Genomic DNA, 25,338 nt, shown 5'->3' on the forward strand with positions numbered 1-25,338 from the left:
ACAAGCAGTGCCCACATTGCAGCAGTATGAAATTCCTGTAATCCAGAAGGTGGCACAGGTTCTAAATGTTCAGAAAATCAAACTTCCCATGTCTGTTTGGATTGGGTGGCGGTTTTTTCTTTTTTCTTTTATTTTTTCCCCACTATTAGCTTCTTCCTTAGTTGACTAGTCAAAGAATTAGACTTTTCTTGCCCAAAGCTAATGGGGAAGAAAGGTGAAGTTCCCAGGAAACATTAATAATGTAAACAGAAGTCCTGAGCCTCTGAGGTAAGGAGTGTCTTAAGCCACTGTTGACTTAACATTTTGCAGGGCTGGAGCTGGAAAGTGCCTATGCAATCGTGTTCACAGTAGTGTCTGAGCAAGTGACAGAGCTGGGAAGTGTGTTACTTCCCTGGTGACAGGATGCTGTGCAGAAGCAAGTGTGGTCTAATGCATAAATCACTGGGCTGGCAGGAGCTGATTTTGTGCTGCTGCATGGCACAGATGAATGACTTCATCTCTCTCTTGGTTCCCATGTAAAATGAAGCTGTCAAGCTGCTGTGAAGCTGAGTTCATTAAGGGAAGTAAAAGCACTTTGGGGTCACTCGGTGAGAGGTGCCATTGAAACACTACTATCCATATATCATCACTTGTGAACCCATAGACAAATTGAACAGGAGATGTGCCTTTCTGCTTTGCTTCTGCTGGAAAAAGAATCTGATAAAAGTGTGTTCCCATCCCCACAAATGAAACAATCCATGCATTTTTAGTGACCCTACCCTGCAAAAAGCCCTAGGAGTATTGCTTTTTATTGAGTTTCAGCATTTTTTTGGTTCATTTTTGTTTGGTGGTGGGCTGGTTTGATTTGATTTTGTGACAGGGTGAGGGGTTACATTTTATTGGCTTAGATTGGGAGTAGATGAGGACAGTACTCAGCTTCGGTACTGAGCCTATTTGGGAGAGACATGGTTTTGCTTTGTGATATTCCCTTTACCCCTCTGCCCCCCTGCCTCATTTACCTTTTACAAAAAAGTGTCACAAAACTTGCTTCAAGCAAAAATAGGTGAAAGGTCTGTGCTAGGTCATACCTGTCTGTACCACTCACTAAAGGTCCCACCTGTACCATGTGTGCATACAGCAATATGTTGGGGGATATGCATGTTCTGCTTCCTCTTGGGTCAGTCTTCCTGGGTTTTAAAACTAATTCTTTTTTCATGTTCTTGGCATGCTTAAGCAGCACTCTTTTATCTGAAAAGGCTTGGGAAAACCCACTGGAATGAGTGTTTACAGCGATTCTTCTTCGTTGATGTCCAGGCATACCCAAGAGGAAGTGCAGTTGATAGACAAGTAGGGACAGCTGTCCCATCCTGTTCACTGCAACTTTTTATGTTGTAGAACTCCTTTCTCTCCCCTCACTAATAATCTTTTACTCATGTAATATTTTGTAACTGGATTGCCACATGTGTGAAGAAATCAGCTGAGAGAATAAAGAATTAGAGGTGATCTTTCAGATATTCAGATCCTACACCTCCATTCTGCTTGTCTTCACAAAACTGGGGGAGCCTAGTTACCACTGGGAAATTATTTCCTCTCAAATGTGAGTTTTGATATGATTCAATGAATTTTTTATTCAAAGTGAATCAGGATGAAAAGCAGCTGCTGTAATCTTGCAGAACAGGAACGGAGGAGGAACTGAGCCACTTTGTGGTGAAGGTGGGAGGGGTGTGAGCAGATAAGAGCACACCTACCTAGCTGGAAGAGTCTTCCTCAGCAGATGAGACTGATACCCTTCTTTGTAGAGATCATGCCACTAAATGAACAAAACTTTCTGCAGTGGCCATCTCAGCTTCTAAGTGTACAGCTTGAGATGTCTGAAAGTAGTGTGGCAAGTATGGAAAGTTAACAGACGGTAACTTCCTTAGCTCGGAAAACAAAAGCTTTTTAAATTCATGTAACTTGGAGGTTCAAAACTGACAAACATGCTTAAAGATTAATTAGAAACTTGCAACTGTGCTCTTGCCAGTGTCAATTCCTGCAGCACCCAAGTTTTCTATCCAAATTCACTCAGTGAGTGAGAGCTAATGGGATCACAGCACCAGCTGGCTCTGCTGGGAAAAGGAGGGCAGCACTGAGTGTAGATGACAGCTCCTGGGTCCAGTTCCAACAGTGGTAGATATTCAGGTCTTTCCCTCTAGTTCCTAGACACTAAATGTCTATTATTATCCATCTATTACAGACATCCATAATGTCTTTTATAATTATCCATCGGTATATTGACTTCCCATCTCATAAGGAGTCTCCTTATTCGTCCTACTTTTATGAGCTGAAGTCCTGATGCTCATGTTTAGGACAACAAAGGGTTAAGACTGATTTATCTAATCTGGTAAGCTTATTTTGGCAAAAAAAAAAAAAAAAAAGGTGGAGGGAGAAGGAACTCGAGAAGCAAAAATTAAATGTCAGCAGAACTGTGACAGACTTGCATTCTTGTTTGGAGACTTGCCATGGAGCTAGTAAAAAGCAAAATTACTGGCACAGTTACAGTGGAACAACCAGCTGACCTTTCCTGGCTGAAGGAATGTTTCTGGTTAACTGTTCATAAACCAAATAACTATCATGTGGATTCACATTTTGAAAGGAAGGAATGCAGAAACTTGAAAATAAACTTTGCCAAACCTTCAAATTTTTCCAAGTGTTTAATTAAAAAATCAAGCACCCAGAGCACTGGACTGCTTTCTGTGGCTGAAGTTCCAGCCCACCTGCCATGGGCATAGGTGCTACCTGCTAGACCAGGTTGCTCAATGCCCAAGTCCTTGAACACTTCCAGGGATGGGGCTTCCACAACTGCTCTGTGCAACCCGTTACAGTACCTCAGTACTCCCTGAGTAAATAATTCCTTCCTAGCATGTAATCTAAATCTCTCCCCTTTCAGTTTAAAACTGTTTCCCTTGTCATATCACTAGGACTTGGGTTTTTTTCTGCATTTTGTATTATTTGTATTTTGGATGGATGTTGGTGCTCTGGCCTTTTGCAGTAACCAGTCCAGGCTGGCAGTGTAGGTTGTGTTGTTTGTGCCCTGCCTGTGCTGTTTGCCCTTTTAACTGAGGATGCTGTCTTGCAGCTGCCCAGGTGGGTCTCGGGAAACCTCTTGGCAGTGGGAGATAGGAGGGAATGATTTCTGGATTAGGAAGGTGGGGTGAATGGCATGAGAAGCGACTCACTCTCAGGTCTGTAAATCAACCATATGGAAATGGCTGTGATTTTTAGATTACTTGGATTGGTGGGATGGTGAGGCAGAGAAGCAGCTCCCTTCCTGAACTGGGACTTTCCTTGGTGGTTGAGAAACCTGTCTGTGGGACAGAGGCTGATGCGATGGCCTTGGTTATTAGAGCTGCGGCAGGCCAGGCACAGGAGGGTGGCGGGCAGCACGAGCCTTGCCTGGGAAGAGATGGCTGGTGTGCTCTGAAGGGAAAAAAGACGTGGAAATTTCAGTGTGAGCAGTCGGGAAGCCATGAAGAAATGGTAAGGGAATGAAACGTAGGTGAGCTGTGCAAGAAGTGCCTGAAAGTATGAAGCATTGAGGCTCTCTGTTGTCCCTGTTTGCCTATGAAGTTTTGTGTGTCCTTTTTTCCTTCTTGCTCCCCATGGGCCTGCTCTAGGTCTGAACCCCTTCTTCCCACCAGTGTTTTTGGTTTTTTTTATTACAAAACACATCATTAAATCTTGGGGAAACCATGTCGATGTGACGTCAGTCCTGTGGTGAAATGTGGAGTTCCCACTGCTGTGATCCCAAAGGGCATTCCCAGTATATTAATCTCCCTTCCCACATGATGCATGGCTGAAGAGGGCATTAGCCAAGCAAGGGAACCTGTAACTTTGTTGAGGGTGAGGAGCCACTTCCTGGACTTTCACCAGGGAACCCACTGAATTTTGTAAGCTTTTTCTAAAGCAGGATGTACTTTGGATTCAGTCAAGCAAATGTTTTGCCATGCTCAGAGTTCGATGCTCTCCTGTCATGTTTGCACAATTGCATCTGAAAGAGGGTGAGCAGCGTGTGGGAGTCCTTACCCTGCCATCAGCACTCAATGTCTCACTGCTGCTGCACAGAGCTTGTGCTTGGTGTGCTCTCTTTGTTCCACTTGAATGCTTAGAATTTGAAAACTGTATTTTAAGTCTTGAATCATGGTTCTGTTGCATTTTCCTTCAGGCCAAAGTAGCAACAAAGCCTAGGAAGCAGGGAACTCAGGGTCACTTACCTGGGTCAACAAGCTCTGGGTTTTGCCTGGCTGATTTAACATTATTTATTTACTTAAAGCCTGGATCAATGTGACTTTTGTGTTCTGGCTCTGTCACCTGGTTGAGCAGTGTGATACTGGAGTGTGTCAAGCTGGGTGTCCTTAAACTGCCAAGATGATGACAGATATTGCCTGGTTGGCTTGGGAAAGTTATGCCGAAAATCTGATCTGTAAAAGAAAGCTCCTTAATGTGTTTGTCTTACCATCAACCCTACTAAGGCAGGACAGTAGGTCAGTGTGGCTGGCAGGTTTTTACCCTCTTAATCTGTCCCATGTTTGGGGGCACTGACAACTGCTGCTTCTCAGATGAACAGAAAAAAAATCCTTACCTGATTCAAATTTACTTCTCTGTTGCTTATATTTCCTGCAGAGGAGGTGGCATCTGTAACAATATCATCTGCAAGTACCATGTTCCTGGCACATTTGGATTGTGGGAACTAATTTTAACCACTTGCTTGTTGAAATACCTGTGTCAGTAAGTTCTGTGTGTATGTGTGTCCCCCTCTAAAAGTTAGATCACCTGTATCTCTGGTTGTATAAGCTGTTGATACAAAAACTGTAATTGGTTTTCTAATGGTTATTTGCTGATGTGCTTTGCAGGGCTCCATCATAGATTTGTTGACTGTGCGCTATAAATTAGAGGTTCTTCCTTCTGCTTTTCTTTGCTGAAGTAGAAGAAAATACTGATTAATCTGTTTTGAAGAATTTATCTAGGAAAGATGAAAAAAAATTACTCTTTCTTTTGGGGTCTCTTTCTCTGACTTTCTCCAATCCTACAAAGCTTCCATCAGTTCTCAGCCATAGATGATGGCTGTAGTTCAAAGCCAGATGCCTGTTCAGCCTCTTCTCCATTAATTGTTGGGAATTAAATGACCTAATTATTTTTCCTACCTTCAAGAATGCTTTGGGTTTTTTTTCCTGTTGTGAAATACTTAAAGTATTGTGCAAGTAGGTCTGAAGTAATGGAATACTGGGTTCATTTGGTGTGGAAATACCCTCAGTTCTTTGGAGTAACAAGGAGAAGGCTAATGCAGAAAAATTTGGGGTTTTTGATATATGTCAGATTATTTAGGCAGAAAGAAGTGATAGTGGTTTGGCTATTATGCTTAGCCATAGATACAATAACAGATGCTGGAAATGGCAGGAAGGTGTAAGCAGCTCTCAAAGGGTGCTGGAATGTGAAAATAGAATGGAGTCCCTTTTTTCCTCTACTCTTGTATGGAGATTTGAGTAACATCATTTTGCATCCTTTTCAGTTTGGAAAAACCTGAGAGCTGAGGTTGTGCATTCCTTTGTGTGGCTGTAGCACTCGCACAGCTATTGCCAAAACACAGAACTACAGGAAAAAACAATTTAAAGGAAAGGTTGCTTTCCTTTGTTGTCTGTCACCATTTCCTCCCCTGATTTTTTTTTTCTGGCCTCTAGTAAAGGCTATTTCAAGGGATTGTAAACCACAGACAGGATAATCTGTTAAAAATAGTAGTTGTCATCTGAGCCTGGGTGGCTTGAGGTCAGGGTGATATCCTAAGTACCTGTTTTGTGTGATAATTGCTCAGGGATGACTGCTGAAGGCAGCACAAGTGTTGGAACTTTTGGGGAATTTTTTCAGCCAACCAGGTGTTTACTGTGTACAGTGGTCTAAATAGGTTTATTTTGGAGTCATAAATGCTCATGCTAAGGTCTGCCACCAAAACAGATGTGATATGGATGTTGGTTATTGCCTTCTGGATGTGTTTTGTTGTGACTTCTAGTAAAACGGTATGATTTTTAGAGCTTTTGTCTGTTCTTTCTGGAAAAGATGGCTCTGCATTTACTTAGTTTCTGTAAGAAATACATCTCAATAGCAGCAAACAAAAAGTTGTACTATTAGACAAGAAATTTTGCTGCCAGGATGTGGAAGAAATGTCTGCATCTTTTAGCTGTGTCTGTTTCTGGTGGTTGTTTGTTTGTTGTTTTGTTGTTGTTTGGTTTATCTTGGTATGTTCTTTTAATTTGGTGAAGTGTGCTAATGGCTTGTTCTCAAAGGAGGATTTTATTGCTGTGAAGTGTAATTGACATATTCCCTATTCCTGCTGCTACCTAGACTGTTTCCTTCGAGGAATGGACTTAGCCCTTCATTAGTCCAGGACACCGCCTGCAACTTTTTTGTTTAAGTAAAGCGAGGCTGTTATTCACCTGTGGTGTGGAGTTGTGCAGTTCAACTAGGAAAAATATTGAGGGGTCAGTAGTTATCTTCAGTGTGTCCCTTAGGAAAATTACTGTCTCAAAAGTATCTGTGAGCATGCAAAGGTGGACAAGGTCAGCCTAGAACTTTCTTCCAGAGCATATTCCTGGTATTGAGGACAGGCAGTTGCTGGTGGGTGTGAGGCTTTCTGGGAACTGGGAGAACACGTCCGGAACAGGCCATCAGCCAGGTGAAACTCATAACCCATGTGCTTTGTCTTTGCTTATGCCAGTATGCATGCACAAGGTGAACCAGAACCAGGCTGCCAATCCATTGCCAACACTCTGGAAATTTCTACTTAAAAACATTTGCTGCTTTGGTGGCAATTACATGAGACAACGATCCAGTGTTTCTGCTGAACATACCTGTTGCATCTGTATGTGCTGAATGTTGATTATCTTGGACAATTAACAAAAGCCACTAAAGCAGGTGGTGTACCTCTTGCAGGGTGTATTTGTGGGAGTAGTTCCTTGCTTCTATATTTAATTCCAGAAAAGCAGGCTGCTGCCAGGTGCAGATGAGCATGTAGAGCCTCTGTAAACTTAGAAACCGGCTGTAAGCCCTAGCCTCGCTGACTCACTGCCTAAGCTGTCAGAACGCAGGTGCACAGAGCAGGGAGGATTATCTCGGTGTTTTTCTCTCTTAATAAGATCTTTTACCTTGGAGATCAAAACATATTCTATCATATGGACATATTCTATCATCCCCTCTTCCAGAGAGCAACAGCTTAACAGTTTCGGCCACAAACAATTGACACAATTAATAAGCAGACATCAGTGAATGCCCAAGAAGGCTGTGCCGGGATGGTTCTAGACTGAACCATTTGTCATGTTCAGGTGCCATAGAGTGGTTAATTAGAGTGAGTAACTCCAGGCACACCAGCATCTCTCAACAACCACATGAAAAACAAAGGAGGGGCAGAAGGCTTGGGGTAGTGTCTGCCATGCAACTTCTGCACCCAAGTGAACATTGCCTCCCTATTCCTGTAAGGGAAGGAGCTACATCAATTAATACCAGTGAGGAGACCAGCAGGTTTCAGATGACTGCGCAGTGGCAATGATCAGCTCAGAGGTGATATTCTTGCCCTCATTTCACAAGATCCTGGTTACAACCTGGATGGGAGCTGCCAGAGAATAGAGAAGAGCTGGCAGCTGATTGTGCAGTCCAGTCCTGGTCTGGTCTTAACAGTGTTTAAGGGAACTGTGTGTTCAGATATTTTCTTTCTCATTTCCTTCCACAGCTCCCAAAGAAGGGAGGTGGGATTCTGCCTTTGAGTACTCCAGCTGTCTGCATGCTGGTAAAAGAAGCAGCTAATGAATGAGCTCTTGGTTGTGCCCTGAACCTTCTGGGTCTTCAAACACACTTGTGATCCTGTCTTAAAGGAGTTACACATACCAGCTAACTTTAGCACAGAGCTAGGTGTCTCTTGAAACATGCTTCGTAGGTCTGCTCGTATTTCCTGCGCCTCTTTATAGACTACAGGAATGTAACGCAGAACCGGGAGTCAGGTCAGTTCTACAACCATCTGGCTGTTAGAGGAGAAGGGGTGGATGAACATAGGGGACCAAAAAGCCCAGCACAAGAATAAGTCACCTAATCAAAAGCAGAGGCTAAAGGACACATGGTTTTGGTGTTTCACAGACATTTCTCTAGTTATGCAGCAGGGAGGAAGTGGTTTGTGTTTCACAGAACTCTAGCAAGTCTTGTTTTCACCTTTTCCTCCCCTTTGCCTTCTCCATCTAGTTAAAAATCTTTCAACCTGCTTTTGAAGAAACAAATTCTAACCCATGTTCAATTGCATAGCTTTATAATAAACTCCTTAGGGAATACAAGGGTAATTCAGACTAGACTCTTCAGAGACTGTTTTTTGATGCAAAGTCATTGTAGATTATATATGTAGCTCAGGCTTTGTACATCTGTCAAAACAGGGTCACTCCCAAGGCCTTGGATTTTAGAAGTTGTGTATAAAAGTATTGCTAGAAGGGGTTTTGGGGTGTTTTTACTACTTTTCAGTTTTGGTTTGGATCAGAGTTTTTAGGCTGTAGGGAGAGGGAAAAGGAAGGTCATGGTCCTTAAAAAAAGCAGACAGAACCCTTACCTCCCCAGTTGCACCATTAGTCTGTTTATTCAGTAAAATAAATGCATCTGAGTATCTAGGAGAATGTTCAGCATCACTGCAAAGTTTTTGCAAAAACATTCTTCAAATTTTGAGAAACTAAGAAAAATATGATGGTATGTGATAGAAATACTGGTTGTACAGGACCTTTGGAGGTCATCAAATCCCAACTTTCTGCTCAAAGCAGAACTGTCACATTGCTGGATTGCGTCAGCCATGGCTTTGCCAAGTCTTGAAGACTGCGGGAGATGGGGATTTGAAACCTGTATGTGTAACCTGTCTGCAGGATTGGCCAGCCATGGCTCTCTTCATTTAGCCTAGGACATGGTTTGCATTACTCCCAGTGAAACTGCTCCTTCTCAGCTTTCTCAGCCTGACACCTGTTGTAACGTGCAGGCCCTTTTTGACAGGGCTGACCGTGGGATTATTCCACCCCAAGTGCAGAACTCCACAGATCTCCTTTTAAAGTGTCTCTTGGCCCTCAAGTTTCACAAGGTCCGTCTAGGCTGAGGTTCTGCCTTTTCTACCACGTCCTCTGACTTAATCTCATTTGCAGAATTGCCGTGGATGGAGCTGTGCCAATGTGAAGGTTGTTGTTATTTGTTTGGATGTTGAGCATTATGGACCCCTGACATCTGGGCTGCTGCTCTTGTTCCTGCCTGCCAGCTAAATTAAAACAGGTTGAGGAAAACTGAAGCCAAAATAGCAGCACTCAGTGGCTGGTTGCTGAGAGTGGTGCAGCGAGCACTCAAATGCCTTCACCTTGTAGACTTCTGAATTACTGAATCTGCTGCAGTGGTGGGTAAGATGAGGATGCTGTGGTCAATGAGTGGTGATCCTGCCATCCTCATCCCTGCCAGAAGCATGTGCAGAACGCCCTGGTGCAGTCCCTGCCATCAGAGGGATCCCTGAAGACAGGCAGTGCTGCAGCAGCTCTGATGGGCGATTGATGGAGTAAAGTTCCTGTTTCAAAATGTGTTCCCTGTTGTAATTTGCACAGCAAATTAACGTGGGATGTTGATAAAAGAAGGAAAAGGGGCCAGAATGAAAACATTTGAAGCTTGATTCCTTCTGAAGAGTGGAACTGGAGCACAGATAATCATTATCTATTTGCTAGTAAGCCAGTACATGTTTGCTGGTAGCAATTAAACTATTGTTTTAAATATTAGTGGGTGGGAGAAACACTGGTTTCACAGTAACAAACAAGTGCTTTCTAGAGCAAAGGCCTTGGGCCAGCATGTGGTGTGCTGGTGCCTTGTTCTGAGCAGCATCTGTGTGTTCCCTTCCCGTTCCAGCTTATGGTGATTTCATAAACAGAGATTGTTCATGTCTTTCATTGGCAATAACTCAGAGATGCTGAAATAAAGTGGATGTCAAGGCCTTGGCAGTGCAGGATGAGATAAATTCACCTGGATAAATGAGAAGCCAATTTTGAAAATACCTGATCTTTGCTGACTGATGTTTCTAATGGGAAAATTTCTTGTTGTGTTGTGATGCCCTTTTCATTTAATATCAATACTTGAGGTGTGGTCCTCTGGTGTGGCTGGCTAAGGGGAGAAATTCTGCATAGTCTTGTCTCCTCAAAGTAAACCCTCTGCATCTATATGGGGCAGCCTGGCTGGGCTGTTAGCTTTGTGCAGGTGTGCTCACGTGTCAGAGGCTGAGCAGTGCCTACCAGGGTACGCTAGATGTTGGCTAACCTCAGAGGAATGTTATATCTGTGGTGTACTGTGTTTCAGTGTCAGTGATACTGTGCAGAAACAAAAACAAAAATCAGAGATGAAGTGAAATGGAGATATGTCATAGCTTCAAGATATATATGGGAGGGTGGGGGAAAATCCTCTATTAACAGCTGGGCAAGGGCTTGGGTCAACAGAAGCTATGTGGACTAACCAGAAAATTGTATTTAATAATAAAAGAGTGCACAGTTTTCTGCTTTGAAAGTGGACAAGAAGTTGTCTGTGTGCTGCTGCTGGTTCCAGGAGGCCTGCATTTAAAAAGTGCCTCTTCTTGTTTTCTTGTTAGTTTACTATGGCCTAGCACTTGGTATATTTCCAGCTGATAGCACAGTCTGGCTGTTGTGCATGTTTCCCTTCTGTGCAGGGCCCTGTGTAGGCTAAGAGAGGACTGCCCATGAGGGTGAAGCTTTATCCCCCAAAAGGGATTTGTCAGGACTGAGCACCTTTCAGCAATATATTAATAGCTTGCAGTTATGAACCCTGTCAGTAACCCTTTAATTTGACATAATTTATTTTCTAAGATTACATGTTTTATACCACAGTGCACGATTTATTTCTGTGAGTGGTGCTACTGCATATCAATTCTGAGTCTTTGGGGGTTGTCTGGGAAGTTCAGGGCTGTGCCTGTCAGAGCCAGGGAAATCAGGGAAGCAGATGAGCTGGTGAGAGGAGGTCACATGTGGAACAGCACAGGGTGGGGAGTGGTGTAAAAAGAGCTCTTGGCCATGAGGAGGGTGCTGAGTGGGCAGAGCAGGACTTCTGGATGTGCTGCTGGTTGTAGGGAAGGGATTTACTGTTATGGGAGATGTGTTTGTGGCTGGTTGCTTGTAGAAGACTGAGTTGCAGAGGAGGCACAAACAGAGTGGCAGAAGAGTTGATGCTCTCTGTGGACGGTATGTGACAGATGTGCTGTGGCAGTGGGATTCTCCTTAGCTTCATTCTCTGTGGCTGCCTAGTTGTGTTTCTTAAGGACTCCCATTTTTTATTTTATACTAATACAGGGAAGGTATGCAGTGGTGAGCACATTCAGTTGAGTTTCCTGGCAGAAAGCACTGATCAGGAACCACAATTAGCAGTGTCACTGTGTGTGGCAGTGTGAGCTGGGGCACAGGTCACCCAGTTCCCAAGGTGTCAGAACTCACTCATTTTCAAAAAGAACTTTGACTGGACTGGCTCTTCTGACTACAATGAAAGAGATTCTCACTTCTATATTGGGTAGACTCCGTCAAGCACCAGCCATGTGGATGACAGGCAGAAAGTTGACCTCCAACCTCCCTCAGCAATTTTTGTCCTCATCCCTAGTACATGGTCTCTCGTTCTACCCCAAGGCTAAACCTCTCTCAACTCAAACACGAGTTTGTGATGGAAGACAACCTAGTTTTCAGCCATTCATTTGAATTTTGGATTTTAGTCTGAGAGAAGAAGCCACTGTCTAAAGTGGTAAAGTTTATGTGCAGTATAAGGAGGCTGGATGGAGATGCAAGCTCTTGTTGGTTTCTCTGTGGTTTTAAAAGCACATGAAGAATATGGCTTCTCTCTTTTCCACCAAATGGAAGAGCCACCTGTGGGCTTAGGAATGAGAGCAACCTGTTGGTGATGGTGCAGAACAACTTGTATGTGCTGTAGGGAGTTTTAATGAAGGGTAAATGTTGGGTAACTGTACTAGAATACAAAAGAAAGTGTTTGAGTATCCTTTTTCACATTGGCAAAGCCACAAACCTGTTGATGTTTTTCTAATGACAAATGTGTCACTCTTTATCCTAGCATTTTTTTTCTTTCTCAGGCTTCCAGTAAGCTGCTTAAAGTAAAGACTGCAGACTGACTTCAGATAACTGTTGAAGTTAAATTGCTATTTGGATTATGTTGCTCAAAAACAAAACAGTGGTTCCAAATTGCCACTGCAGAACAGTATTCAACAAATGCAGCTGCGAGGGAGTGTTTAAGTATGGCTTTGTTTTAGTTTTCCGCTTACCCACACAGTTAGAGGGCATGAAGCTGAATGGATTATGGGCCTAGACTTGTGGTCCTGCCTGTTAACAGCTGTGTTAATGTCCTACAGGTCCAGGTGCAAGCAGAAATTTAAATTTAAAATTTACAATTTTAAATGAATTGTAGATTTGGCTTCTGTTTTTTTATCATAAAGGCAGTTTTCCTGTTTTAGAGTCAATTGTCTTTTAGGGCCTTCATCAGAAGAGCTGTGAGTACTGCAAGCTGCCACTAAATGTTGTTTTCCGTGGGGATTAAGTATCTCAGCTTCTAATGCTCTGCAGGCTTTTTGCTGGCTTAGATGTCTTGATCCCTGACCCAGGTATCTGTGCCAACAGAAACTTTCAAGTGCTGATGCAGTTACGGTAAGAAAACCGTACTTCTATGCTTGCTTTGCCCCTGGGATCTGCTTGTACCGAGTTTCCAAAGCAGTTACTTGCTGAGGAGGTTCTGGCTGTGCTAGGAATGGGTCTCCAGTCTGTTTTTAAGTTACTTCTTGCATGGGCAGGCCTGCTCATGCAGCCAGGGCAGCCATGGAGCTGAAGCTGCCTTCACAGCCTTCTTGCTGGAAGCTACTGTGACCTGGCTCCCTCTCGTAGAGCCTTCCATGAAAACTGGTCTTGCTCTTCATCCAAAAATCCTCAGCGTTGTTCTACATTACTTGGTGCAGGCTCTTACTGGAGTCTTGCATTTTATTTCCCATCTTAAAATCCCATCTCAAACTACTTTTATGGGAAACTTTAGGCCATTATTTGTATTTGATTCCTTTACTAGCATAGCTCAAACTGACAGGATGGACAAAAAAAAAAAAGGTTATGAATTTTTAGAAAATTTAGATTAGTAGATATTAGGGATGAAGATTCAGGCTTTTTGCTTTTCTTCTTTGTTGGAAGCCTAGGTTGAGCCTTGTTTAAAGATCCTCAGATGGCTTTTGTTTGCCATGGCTTTTGTTTGCTGGGTATCATGGTTTAGGTTAGTTAGTGGCAAAATAAAAATATTCTATAGTCAGGCTTATTCTGAATTAATAAAATGCGTTAATACATTTGAAACAGGGAGCTGGTGAGTGGGGTGATGACAAGATGTAACATGTGGGGGTTTTTGCAGAGAGAAGAGATAATGTTGGCATTGAACTTGTATGAATGATGCTGTGCATACACTAACCTTGGCCCAAAGATCTCTGCTGCCTTGGAATGTGGAGTTTTGCATGGAAATTAACACTTTAGTGCTCTGGCTCTTCACGAAGGCTGTAGGCAGGGTGATACTGTGTAAACTGCCTGAAAACAGTGAAGGGCATGGTTAGATGAACTTCTCTGTGGAAAACACCACCAGCCACTTCAGAAGGAAATGCATCAGGAACCTTGGTTGGAAGGAAATTACTGCTCTGATTGTGATGACTTTGATTTCCCTCTCTAGCTAGTAACTGAAGGACCTCTGACACATAATTCCTATTTTTGTATGGTTACCTTGGGGTGAAGTACCGCCATGTGAGAGAGAAAAGGAAGTAAGAAGAGCTTGCTGCTATTTCAGGACATGGTGAAGGAAACTTAGTGTGCTTTATTTCCCTTTGAGACTTGTGTTTAAATTAGGAGTCCATCTCCCCTGCCATGGGGCAGAGAGGGAGGGTTTTTTTCCATTACCTGTACAAATAACTGTGGTGTCTCAAGTATGGAGGTATTTTCATGTGTTGAGGGGGTGTAGCCAGCTGTTTGCTGAAGAAATGCACTGTTGTTCCACTAACTTTGTATCAGGGATTTTTAGCCACTTCCCAAATGACCACCATTTCTTCACACTAAAACCTCTTCCTTTATTCATACGACTTTATCTTCCTCAGGGTAGTATTCTGTATGTCAGAGTCCTTTCTCATGTTTGGGTCTCAGACTCCTTCTGTGTATATCATGATATGTAAAGTTTTATTCATTATTTTGTTCTGTCAGTCATGTCTGGTCAAAGACATTTTTCATAGGTAATTTCATAGACATTTTTCATGGGCTGGATAATTATGGTTTATTTTTGAAAAACCATTGAAGTGTAAATGAAAACTGTCTTCACAGTGCTGGATGTTCAATTAATTGAATGCGAGGCTTACATTACATTTGAGCAAAGTAGCTCAAAAATACTGCTTTAAATAAAAATCTATGAAATATATAATGTAGAAAAATTCAGGTAAATATTTTTTTATAAAAATTGCCTTGATTATTCTTGTGTCTCTGTGCTGGGGACTTACTGCATCAGTTGTGTTCCGGGGACAGCAATGTTAAAAACTGCCCAGAGTTAAGCAGTCGCCATCTCAGAGAACTTGTTTATTCTTTATAGCAAGGTAATAATTCCAGCATATTTCCTCAGCATGATTAATGGTATATCAGATAAAAATCCACCCTGATTAAACTCAGGGAGTGCCATTCTCAGTGTATTCTTGACATGCCACTAGTTTGCTATTTCATTTTCTTTTGATTTGTTTATCGAGGATTAAACCTACATCATTAGGTATTATCTCTCAGCCAGGTGCTTATTTGGAGGCCATCAGCTGTGAGTTTTTTGACCAGGAACACCATGAGACACTTCTTGGCAGATGACATCTTTGGGTGGGGACTGCTGTCTTAGCAGGACTTACTCCAGTGAAAAATACATCATTTCAAGTAAAAGCTTGGGAAACAGTGCGTGGCTGTTTTAATAAGTCTTGGGATTAGTGTCATAGATCTTCTGAATGTGACTGTGAGGGTTCCTTTGTCTTTCTCTGATCCCAATGTTTGGTTTCTTTTCCCTTTAGGCACAGCTGGAGGCCCAGAGGGCAACTCAGGACTTTCAGAGGGCCACTGAAGTGCTGCGTGCTGCAAAAGAGACCATTTCGCTTGCTGAGCAGAGGCTGCTGGAAGATGACAAGCGTCAGTTTGACTCTGCCTGGCAAGAGATGCTCAACCATGCTACTCAGAGGGTAATACAAACTTGCCCCAGCATCTGCCTTTTCCATACTCTGTGTTCTCCTGTGGTGTATGAGGCCCAGTTTCTGAAAGACCAAGTTTTTCTTTTGGTCCAGATAACATGACATGTAGGAAATGAAGCTGTGAAAATTATGAAGACTATGGTTAAATGATCTGGACCTTGGCTGCTTCTGGGACAGCTCTAGTTCTCTGTCTGGTGGTGCTATAGTAGTGGAGTAGCTCTCTACAGAAAATGAAAAGAAAGTTACTGCCATCTATTTTACAGGGACAAACAATGTCTTAAGGCATATCTGCATTTGGAGTTGTGCCAGAATAATTGCATGGGGATGCATGGGGTTCCTGAATATGTGTGTTATGGGAGTGTTTACCCTGGAAAAGCAGGGACATGTTCCTGTTTTAGTATAACCTGTTCTCAGTATGGACTATATTGAACAAGTCACTTTGCTTCGGAAATGTGTGTTTGAATGTAGAATTACTCAAAGTTGTGTGTTACATTTAAAGCTTGCATGCTGCTTTATCCTAAATTAACTTTGGAAGTTAGACAAGGTCCTACATCCTTTGTAAGGTCTTTTTAAACCTACAGAAGAGATGCACTAACAAAGAAAGACAGTATTCTTTCTAGCAGATGTCAGGAAGAATTTTCCTGTCATTTGTCTTCTCTGTGTTAAAAAAAGAAAGGCAGAAAGGTTTGCTTTAACATAAAAGAACCAAAAATTGAAGTTAAAAACCTTTGTTCTGTCATTTCCTTAATATGCCAGTGAAGCTGAACTTGCTATTCCAAACATGCTATCATGCCATACAATGCTCATATTGTCTTTCAGTCCTCAGTGCAACAGCTCTGTTCTGTTGCAGAAGCTTCTCAGTCACAAGAAAGCCTCTATTTCAGAGTGAATTTTAAAATCCAGCTGACTGAACAGAAGGGATGTTGACCGTGTGTATGGGAGAGATAGAAAACCTGGTATATATTAAAGAGAAAATGAACTCCAGGGTACTGTTTGTGTCATTGTCCCTGTTACAATTTGGTATTTGCAGATCTGGTGACCTCTGTGTTTATGAGGGGAACTCCTCCTTTGCAGTGTGTGTGTGCCAGCTGTTATTTTCCTTAGCTGTAATCCCTGCTCAATATGAACAAAGTTCTAAAATAGATAATTTTTGAATCTCAGAATTGAGAGGTGGGAAAACCAGAAGTGTCTAAGGAGTTGCTTAGAGATTCTGACTGCTGAACTGCTGAGTTTTAGTGAACAGTGACAGCAATCACATCTGCCACCTACTTCCCTCTAGCTGGCATAACAAAAACGTGTGTTGGGGTGGGTGAGGAAAGAAACAATGGCAACTCGAGAGTACAAATGAATTCTTTTTTTTTTTTCCTTGGCTATTTCGAAGGCATCCTTGTGTCCTCCTACAACCCTTGATTGTTCCCTGACAGTCTGTAAGAGGTGTGCACCTGAGATGAGGAAACCCAGTGATTCAGAGCAGCAGATGGCTGCTGGCAGCGTTTGGTGGAGTCCTGCTGGTGGTGTTGATGGGTATCATCACTGATTGCTAGATACCTGCTTGTTGGGGGGCTGATTCAAGCCATAGTGTCTCTGATTTGTTACAGCTGAACAGTAAATGGGGAACTTAGTGTACTTACTGCAGCTGTAAAATCTCCTAGGCACTGACTGGAGTGTATAGAGCAGCTGAGGGTTCCATGAATGGAAAACTTGTCCAGCAGTTCCTGGTGATTAAAGTAGTCTGGGTAAACTCAGTGCCCAGAAAGCACCCATCTGTGCCTTGCCAAGGTGCAGCAGGTTTTGAGAGTTCCGTGGAAGCTTGTCTTGGGATTTTCATTGGCCATGGTGGAGGTCTGAGGGCTAAGGCCAGAGCCAAAAAGGGTGAAAGTGCTGTTGGAAGTCTTGACTGAACACACCCAACTTTAGTTAGTTTGGAGTGCTTGACTGAGTTTTATATCTTCTCTAAGAGCGGAGTAAAAACTTCACTTGGCTTCAGTGCATGCAATTAATGAAGTGCTTAGTGTTCAGTGAGGCTGAGCTGGGATCTCAGAGAGCAGAAAACATTGACATTCCCCACCAAGCTATGGATGAAAAGAGGTTAGAGGATGAGATCTTTTAGAACAAAAGTTCTTCTTGACTGCCACAGTGTTGCTGACAACTCAGATCATTAACTATTAATTACGTTAGAAATCACTAATGGAATGTTTCTTGGGGTGAAGGCTGAGTATTAAGAAATAGACATCTTCTATTTGCACATATAAAATTGCCCTTGGAGAAAGCTTTTGCACTCTGGTTATTTGGATTTTCTATCTTTTTTTGCATGCATTTATAGATGATAGTTTTATGGGGCAGAAAGTAACCTTGCAGTGGGCCTTTTGCAGCAAGGACTCAAATGCAGAAAAGCACCTTTGAGCTAAATGTTAGAAGTGGCCTACTAATGCATTTGTTTCTCCTGATAGAAATATCAGGCCAGAGTAAAGTGTTTTTATTTTCTGTTCTTAGGCAGAGGGAGCAGGCTTTACTGAATTAATCTGAAACTTGGAACCAAACCTGAGCCCTGTAGCAGCTTGGTAGCTGACAAACACCATAAACAGAAAGCCTAAAGAAAAAGGGCAGGCAAGAGAACAAATGAGAAACTGATTTCTTACACAGCTACAATGTGTGCAAATGCTGCCAGGTTACTTCTGCACTTGACCTAATGGATATAGACAAAGACTTGGGTTCCAGGGTACCAAACAGGAAATGCTGTTTCCAGACCTTCATTGGGAGGAAATAGAGATAAGGGTTGTATGTTGTAATTGCTTTTCGGTGTCTTGATAGTCTGAAAAGCCATTAACACTATTTTTAAAGTGACAACCTATTGGGCTTCTTTAAGCAAGACTTTTGTAGCCACTGATCTAGAAAATCATGCAATTCAACTGATATGAAACAGGAGAGTTACTGAAATTTTATTTTTCCTGGGTGAGCTGGAAATATAACATGTGGAAAGTCTTTCTATTCATGGAACAGATAGAACCAGCATGAACATGTACATGGAGTATAGGCTGTCACTTGAGAATTTCTTTGCACCTTGCAATTTGAGCTGTGTTTCCAAAGAAGGCTGGGAGCATAAATAGGAGCTGGATTCCTGCCTACCTGCGAAGATGCAACTAATCCCTGTAAATGTCTGTGCTTCAGCTAAGTGTTCACAACAGAGAAGCACTGGACTATGGTGCAATCCTTGCAAGTCAGGCAGCTGCTTTGCCCACTTCTACTCATAACTTGATGTGTATTTTGGGGTAAAGTCCTGTGTTTTTTTCCTAAATGTCCATTTTTCCACAGATCTCAGAAGTGTAATGACACTTAAATTGGAATTTAGCTCCTTAGTGTCTAGAACCTGACTGTGTATCAAAATTACTTGCCAAAAGCTCCACTGTGGTGGAAGGCAACTTGATCAATAAGTGGTGTCTGGAGAGCACTATATGTGTCCAGAGGGGCAATTTCATTGTAAGATAAATTCTCTGTTGATTATAATGGAAATGTAGACAGGCTTGATGAGCTCTTAAGTTGCCTGGGGAAGAAGAGTACTGTTCCCTCTTAGCCACTGGCTTACCAGGATTTTGGTAACTGCAGTGTCTCTTTAAAATTTGGAGGTGATGTTTTTGCTAGTGGGTACCAGCCTTTTTGTACCTCGAATCGTAATGCTGCAGTGTGGGGTGCAGAGAGCAGGGCTGTGAAAGAGAGTCCTGTGGAAGGACCAAAGGACATTGAATTTTGGATGGATGGAGGAAAAAGATCTTCACATTTATGCTCCTATTGAAAATAATTCATAAAGATGTACAAAAGGAAAGTACTGACAGATGTGTTACCTCTAGTTTGACACAAGCTGGAGCAGAAAGGAAGACCCTTCATGAATTTCAAGAGAAATTGCTAATTTCTAATTGCTGTTGGAATCTGCAGTCTTAAAAAGGTCCTGTTTTTACAGTCTTTCCTGAGATATGATGAGTTCATAAATTCTGGCAGGAAGAAGAAGTGTTTTGGCTCTTGATCATGAGACATTTTAAAAAGAAGAGGATGAGGGGAGAGTTAAGAGGGAGGAGGCATGCTCCCTCTTGGATTAATTTGGCTTGTGAAGCTCCCTTTGATATTACACTGTGAAGTACCATCTGTCAGTGTCAAATGTGTGGGTGCTTTCGTGATGTAGAGAGGAGAGATACTTCCTGCAACTAGAAAGGCTTAGGGGAAAAAGAGGGAGAAGAAAAATCTGTGAAAGAAACAACAAAACACACATCTTTCCTTGTCTAGGTCTCTGTCACTTTATCCTGGAAATGCAGTGGTTTTTTTGCAATCCCTTGTATTGTTGATTCTCTCCTCCTGCAGATACTGCATTGTCTCTTTCCTCTTTTATTTTTAATTCTTCCCCTAGAAGAACAATCAATTTAATGTTTTGTGAAAGAAACAGTCCTCCAGAGTAATTCTCTGGCTTAGCTGGTCAGCTTTGCTCAACTCCACTGAGAAAATGGGTTTTTTGCATCTGTTGTTGTTACTGAAATTTTGCCTGGAGTCCATTTTTACTTCAGGATATGGGAACATTTTGGGTGGAACAAAGCTACTTGTACAGACTTACTGATGGTAAATACATACTCTACACTGACCTTCCTTTTCCAGACAACTGGGTAGGAAATAGAGGGTAGGGGGGAAGAGGAATTGATTAATCCCTGTGTTGGGGGGTTCTGCTTGCTTTGTTTCCCATCACTTGTATTTTATAGCCTGTGCTACCTGGGAGAGTGAGCTCTGCCTGGAGTATGTGATCCAGTAGTTAGGGACAGGCAAGGGCTGCAGGAATGTCTGGTGGTTGTGTGGGTATCCTGGAAATTCATCCATTCTGGGTGTTTTTGTCCAAGAGCGTGTCCCCTGCTCACCCCAAGGGTGAGCTGGAAGGCAGGTACGATGTAAGGAGGCGAGATGTGTCTTGAGCAGCCTTTGTCTGAAAAGGTGTCATCCTCACTTCTTTTTCTGCCTTTTTCTGAGTGATGCTGTTGCATCTGTGATGGCTTAGGAGCATCTACAAGGGAAGGTGGGTGGTAGAAGCACTTGGGTTAGACAAACCAGCTTGTTTGGGAACGGTGACCTAGAGCTTGCTTACAAGTCCATATGACACTGCAGTTTTTTCACCAAATATATTATTAGCTCTAATAAAAAGTACTTTCCTACAAAAGCCTGTCTGTCTTTTTCTATGCCTTCTTAAGGAGGTGAGGGGTTTGCCTAGCTGGTCTTAAATTGAACTTGCCAGCTGTCGAGGTGGCAGCATCATTTGTAGTTTGTTTCTGTCCACCAGCCCTGGTGGACAGCTTCTCCATTTAAAGGCTGTTTGGCTTTTGCGGAGAGGTGGAAGATATTTCTTGTTTCTTCTTGTTTAAATGAAGTGCCTAAATACATCCTGGTAAGTGGTGGACCTCTGCAGAGGTACCTTACAGTCCCCCAGGTAATATCCTCAGCTTTGGGCATGCACCTTGAGCTGCTGCTTCAGGGAAAGGGGACAGACTGTCTCTGCAGGCTTGCGCGGATAAGGTGAGCATGAGGACAGAATTCCCACAGAAAAACAAGGGTGTGGGGGGAGAGAGAGATTTTCTTACATCACTGATTTCTCAAAAGGATGAAGGATAGCCTGTTTTTCCTCTTTCTTTCTGGAAAAGGGGGTGGATTCATTTCCTTTCTGGAAATGAACGTGGGTATATATGGCCAGCAGCAAATTCCACATTTTGTCAGATATTTTGAGGCGATTGCAATCTGTCATCCTCAGATCCCAGTTCTGCAGGGTTCAGCATTTCTGTGATGTTTGATATGAAACATTTGAAAAATCAGCATGATACTGGACACCTAACCTGCTTTATGACCCTGGTGTTGGTTGTACTTATTAAGTGATTTATCCCAGATATCAAAGTTTATGCTAATTTTTCCCCAAGAACGGATGTGAGGGACTGGCATGTAACTGAGCACTGGCAAGTTCCAGTTGCTCCATTATTTTGTAGCTTACGGCATTTTTAAATTGCAGTTTCCTTGCCAGACTAGAAAGAAGATGAACTACCTTCTGTGCAGTCTTGGGAGACTGCAGTTTAATTTAAGAGACTTCCACGTTAAAACCAGCCTTGTCTGACATGTTTCACTAAGGCAAGTCATTGCACCAACTGGCTTTAAAACAGTTGTTTGAGATAAGAGACTGCAGTTTATTTTTCAGGATGCAGGAGAAAATATGTTATGAGCCTGATAGATTTTTTTTTTTTCCCGTTTCTTTGAAAATGGATGCCTTATGTATGTGAGAAAGTTGAAGGGTGTTGGAGTTGAGTATATTGTTTTGTATCTTATCAAAAGATCCTTTGAAAATCTTTATTTCTCATAGGAATTTCTACAGAATTTTAAACTTTCTTTAATAATAAGTGGTATGTGTGGATAAGCAAAAGGTGGCCTCCAGTTGTGGCAGCAGGAGCTCTGAGTTAATGCTGATGGCTTTAGCAGTTTCACTCTTTCATTTAGGCATCAGAAAGGACAATATGACAGTTTTCCTGAGAGGAGCAGTGATCCAAGTGAGTCAGAGCTGACCATCTCTTTTCCTTGTTCAGTTCTGCCTGAGGGTCATGAGAACTAGCATGGTTTTTCAAAAAATTAGAGCTTTATGGGTGAGGTTATTTAAAATCAAGCTATTTTGAATATTCTCTCTGCATATGAGAGCTTAGATGCACAGTCTGGTGGTGGGAGCCAGGTGGAACAAATTTGCATGAGGTTGCAGAGTAGTTGGTATCACAGCTGAGGCATTTCAAAACCCAGTACCGGAGACAATCAAGTCCTGCCATTTTTTGTATTAATACCTTCATAGCTGCAAAACAGGAAGCTTAAAAAAATTGCCTAAAAAAATTGACTTTAAAAAAAATCAGTTGCCTCCCTGGCTGGATACTGACTGCTAATGCACTAAACAAAACACATTTTCTGACTTACACCTCTAACATCTCAAATTTGGACAATAAAAGTACCCTGCATAAAATTACTGGCAAAGCGTGGCTATGGGATACTAACAGTGCGGCCTTCTCCCAATGCTTGACAACCCTTTTCAGTGAAAAAAATTTTCCTAATACTCAATTTAAACCTCCCCTGGAGCAACTTGAAGCCTTTTCCTCTTTCCTGTAGCTTCTTGCTGGGGAGAAGAGGCTGATTCCTACCTGGCTACACCCTCCTTCCAGGGGGTTGTGGAGAGCAATAAGGTCTCCCTGAGCCTCCTTTTCTCCAGGCTAAACACCCCCAGCTCCCTCAGCTGCTCCTTATCAGACTTGTGTTCTAGATATCTTGATACATGAGGATAGGGGACTGGTCATCAGCATAACTTTGTTGTCTGCCTGTAGGGGTGTCAGCTCAGGGCTTGAACCTTTGCATTTTCAGTATTGAAACTGTGATTTCAGGCATGTCAGCTGTTTTAAGAGAAGAGCCATCTCAGACACAGTGTTTTCTAGTGATTGGTTATTCAGGCTGAACTGTATTTGAGTTCTCCCTCTGCTGTGGTTGGTGTTTAGCCCTTTCCGGAGTGATGGGGCTGCACTGGGAGCTGAGCAACCAGCAAGATCTCTGCAGGGAAAGCCAAGTTCCAGGGAGAGAAGCAGGAGGAAACAGAAACATTACTGTTGAATGTAACTGGGTGACTTCTGCTAGTGTTGCTCCACTTGTGAGTACCTAACTGGATTAAAAAATGGATGGTCCAAAAGCTGAGGGTCTTCTGAACTTCCTGTGAGAGAGACTGTGTGAAAAGCTCTAACACCTTTGTCATAATTTACAGTGTTTGAAGACCTGCTGCTCTTTTTGGGAAAGACTTTAAAGTAAGTTCACTGGGAATAATTTTTTCTGTACCTTCACTTTCCTGACATGAGCTGATTGGAGAGATTACAAAGTTGTTGTTGTTAATTGAAATGATAAGAAGTCGATCATTGTGCCTTGCTGCTCAACCTGTTCTTTCCCCTCTTGAAGGTCATGGAGGCGGAACAGACCAAAACAAGAAGTGAGTTGGTTCACAAGGAGACTGCAGCCAAATACAATGCTGCCATGGGAAGGATGAAACAACTGGAGAAGAAGCTGAAAAGAGCCATCAATAAGTCAAAGTATGTTTTATGTTTGGAGAGTAGTTTAGTGGTGAAAACTGGGGGAAATACCTATATTATGGGGTTTTTGAACTAGTGAAAGTGTATTGCTCTTTGGGTTCCTCTCTGTGTGTAGCAGCCTGACAGCACAGTTGGTACTGGTATTTGTCCTCCTAATGAAACACCTGGTGAACCAGATGGGATAAGAAACCTTTTCTGAGCAGCACCTTGGTCTTGTTCGAGTGCATTGAATTCTTGGGTGGTGTGTGATTTGAGGAACAGGTGCATGGGATCCACACAGGTGCTGACTGCAGAGCTCTGTGTGGATGTTTCACAGCCTGGGATTGTTCACAGTTCTTATTTTTAGTTAGGAGAGCAACAAAGCAAGTGACAGAAAGCTGAAAGGTGTGAGACTGCATGGGTGAAAGCTGCTGTACACGAGGCTTGTTTACTTCCTGCCACTGCCATGGCAAAGCTGTGTGAGAGCCGTTCTTGGGGAAGGAAATACCCTTTGGAAGGCGTAGCTAAGCAGCTTGTGTCATTAATAATTGTGTCTGCATTTGCTGTGCAGTTTGGCTCTGTTGCAGAGAAGTGAAACAGCTTTTTGCTTAGAACTTGTTTAAAATTTTGGCCCTGTTTACAACCAATTCTTAATCCTCTTTATATTTCACAATCTTTTTTTTTTTTTCTTTTTTTTTTAATATTTCCAGACTGTGGCTTGTCTAAACAATCTGCTTGCTGTATTTAGCTTTTAATCCCCTCCATCTAAAAATGACTTTTTGGTGAAATCGGTCAACTGAAAATCTATTTTGACTGGTGTTTGCTCAATTCAAGAAAGGATTAGCACTTCTCAAGCAAGATTCAAGCATGTTTGCTGAAATAGTGTAGTGGTGTGACTTCCTAGAATGAGCTGCATGCTGTTTGTCTAGCACTGCATAGGGGCTGTGAAAACCATCATCAGATCACTAAATGACAGATTCCTCTGGATAAGGCCAATATCTGAGAACAATTTTGGCTGCCAGGAGTTCCCCCCCTGCAATAAGACTTAAAATAAAGACCATGTTTAAGTTGTCAGTGGAGTCCTACATAGCTTTTTATGGTGGTGTGGAGTCTGGTGTCCCTTCTGCCTCTTGTGTGACGTGCCTTTGAGTTGTCATTTTTTTGCTGGAACTACCCTTTGAGGGGTGTCTTATGTCATTCTCCTTGGGCCAAGCTGTTTTCCACTTCTGTGGAAGGATCCCAGTGTATTCTTCTGTCTCACAGCAGGGCTGACTGCAGCATAAACCATCTAGGCAGGGTGTTTTGGAGATCCTTTAATAAAGGCTGCACAGAAATGCCCCTTCTAGCCTAGCACTGATGTGAAAGATGCCTGGTGGCACAAGTAGTCATGGATGTCTTTAAGGTTATGCTGCATAGGGATGTTGGAAAGGTCAGTTGTCTTCCAGCATTGCAATTTTCACATAAAGGAAAATAGCGGCTGAGCTGAAAACATCCATGATGTCAACTGGCTATAGAAACTGGGAAATGAGGCTGCTGGATTTTCAGCTGTTTGTATTGTAGGGTGTAGCTGGCCTCTAGCTGCTTTTCAGGAAGGATTTAACACCAACATCCTGCTCTGACCTTCTCCCTGGGTAGTGTGGGAGCACTGGCTCTAACACCTAGGCCTTCTTGGCCATTTGTTCATCTTCTTTTTAAACTTGTGTATAACTCACTGTTATCCACGATTAACTCACTGAATGAGTTGCTCTCTTCCGGGCAGGAAGTGATTTGCATTTTCTCCTTGCTTCAGTTGGGATTAAGATGCTTAAAGCCTTATTTTTTTGAAAGCAACACTGGGGCATCCTGGAGGAAAGTAATTTAGATGATTTGCCCTGTAAAGTTGATGAGCAAAGGATTATTGGATAGTTTTGTTTTGGTTTTGCTTTTAATTTAGTTTTTAGGTGCTTACTTGCTTGTGATCTATGAATGTGC

At 42.5% G+C, this 25,338-nt stretch overlaps 1 protein-coding gene across 1 annotated transcript in view; it reads left to right on the plus strand.

Moving 5' to 3' along the window:
• The window catches only part of SH3BP5 (SH3 domain binding protein 5), a 51,196-nt gene that overhangs the window by 16,263 nt on the left and 9,595 nt on the right, over positions 1-25,338 (plus strand). Inside the window, exons 4-5 of the mRNA XM_058833707.1 lie at positions 15,104-15,268; positions 23,258-23,388. Of these exons, the coding sequence (XP_058689690.1) occupies positions 15,104-15,268; positions 23,258-23,388 (296 nt within the window). The remainder of the gene's footprint in view (positions 1-15,103; positions 15,269-23,257; positions 23,389-25,338) is intronic.

This window comes from Poecile atricapillus, chromosome 2 (assembly GCF_030490865.1).
Source record: "Poecile atricapillus isolate bPoeAtr1 chromosome 2, bPoeAtr1.hap1, whole genome shotgun sequence".
NCBI classification, from domain to species: Eukaryota; Metazoa; Chordata; class Aves; order Passeriformes; family Paridae; genus Poecile; species Poecile atricapillus.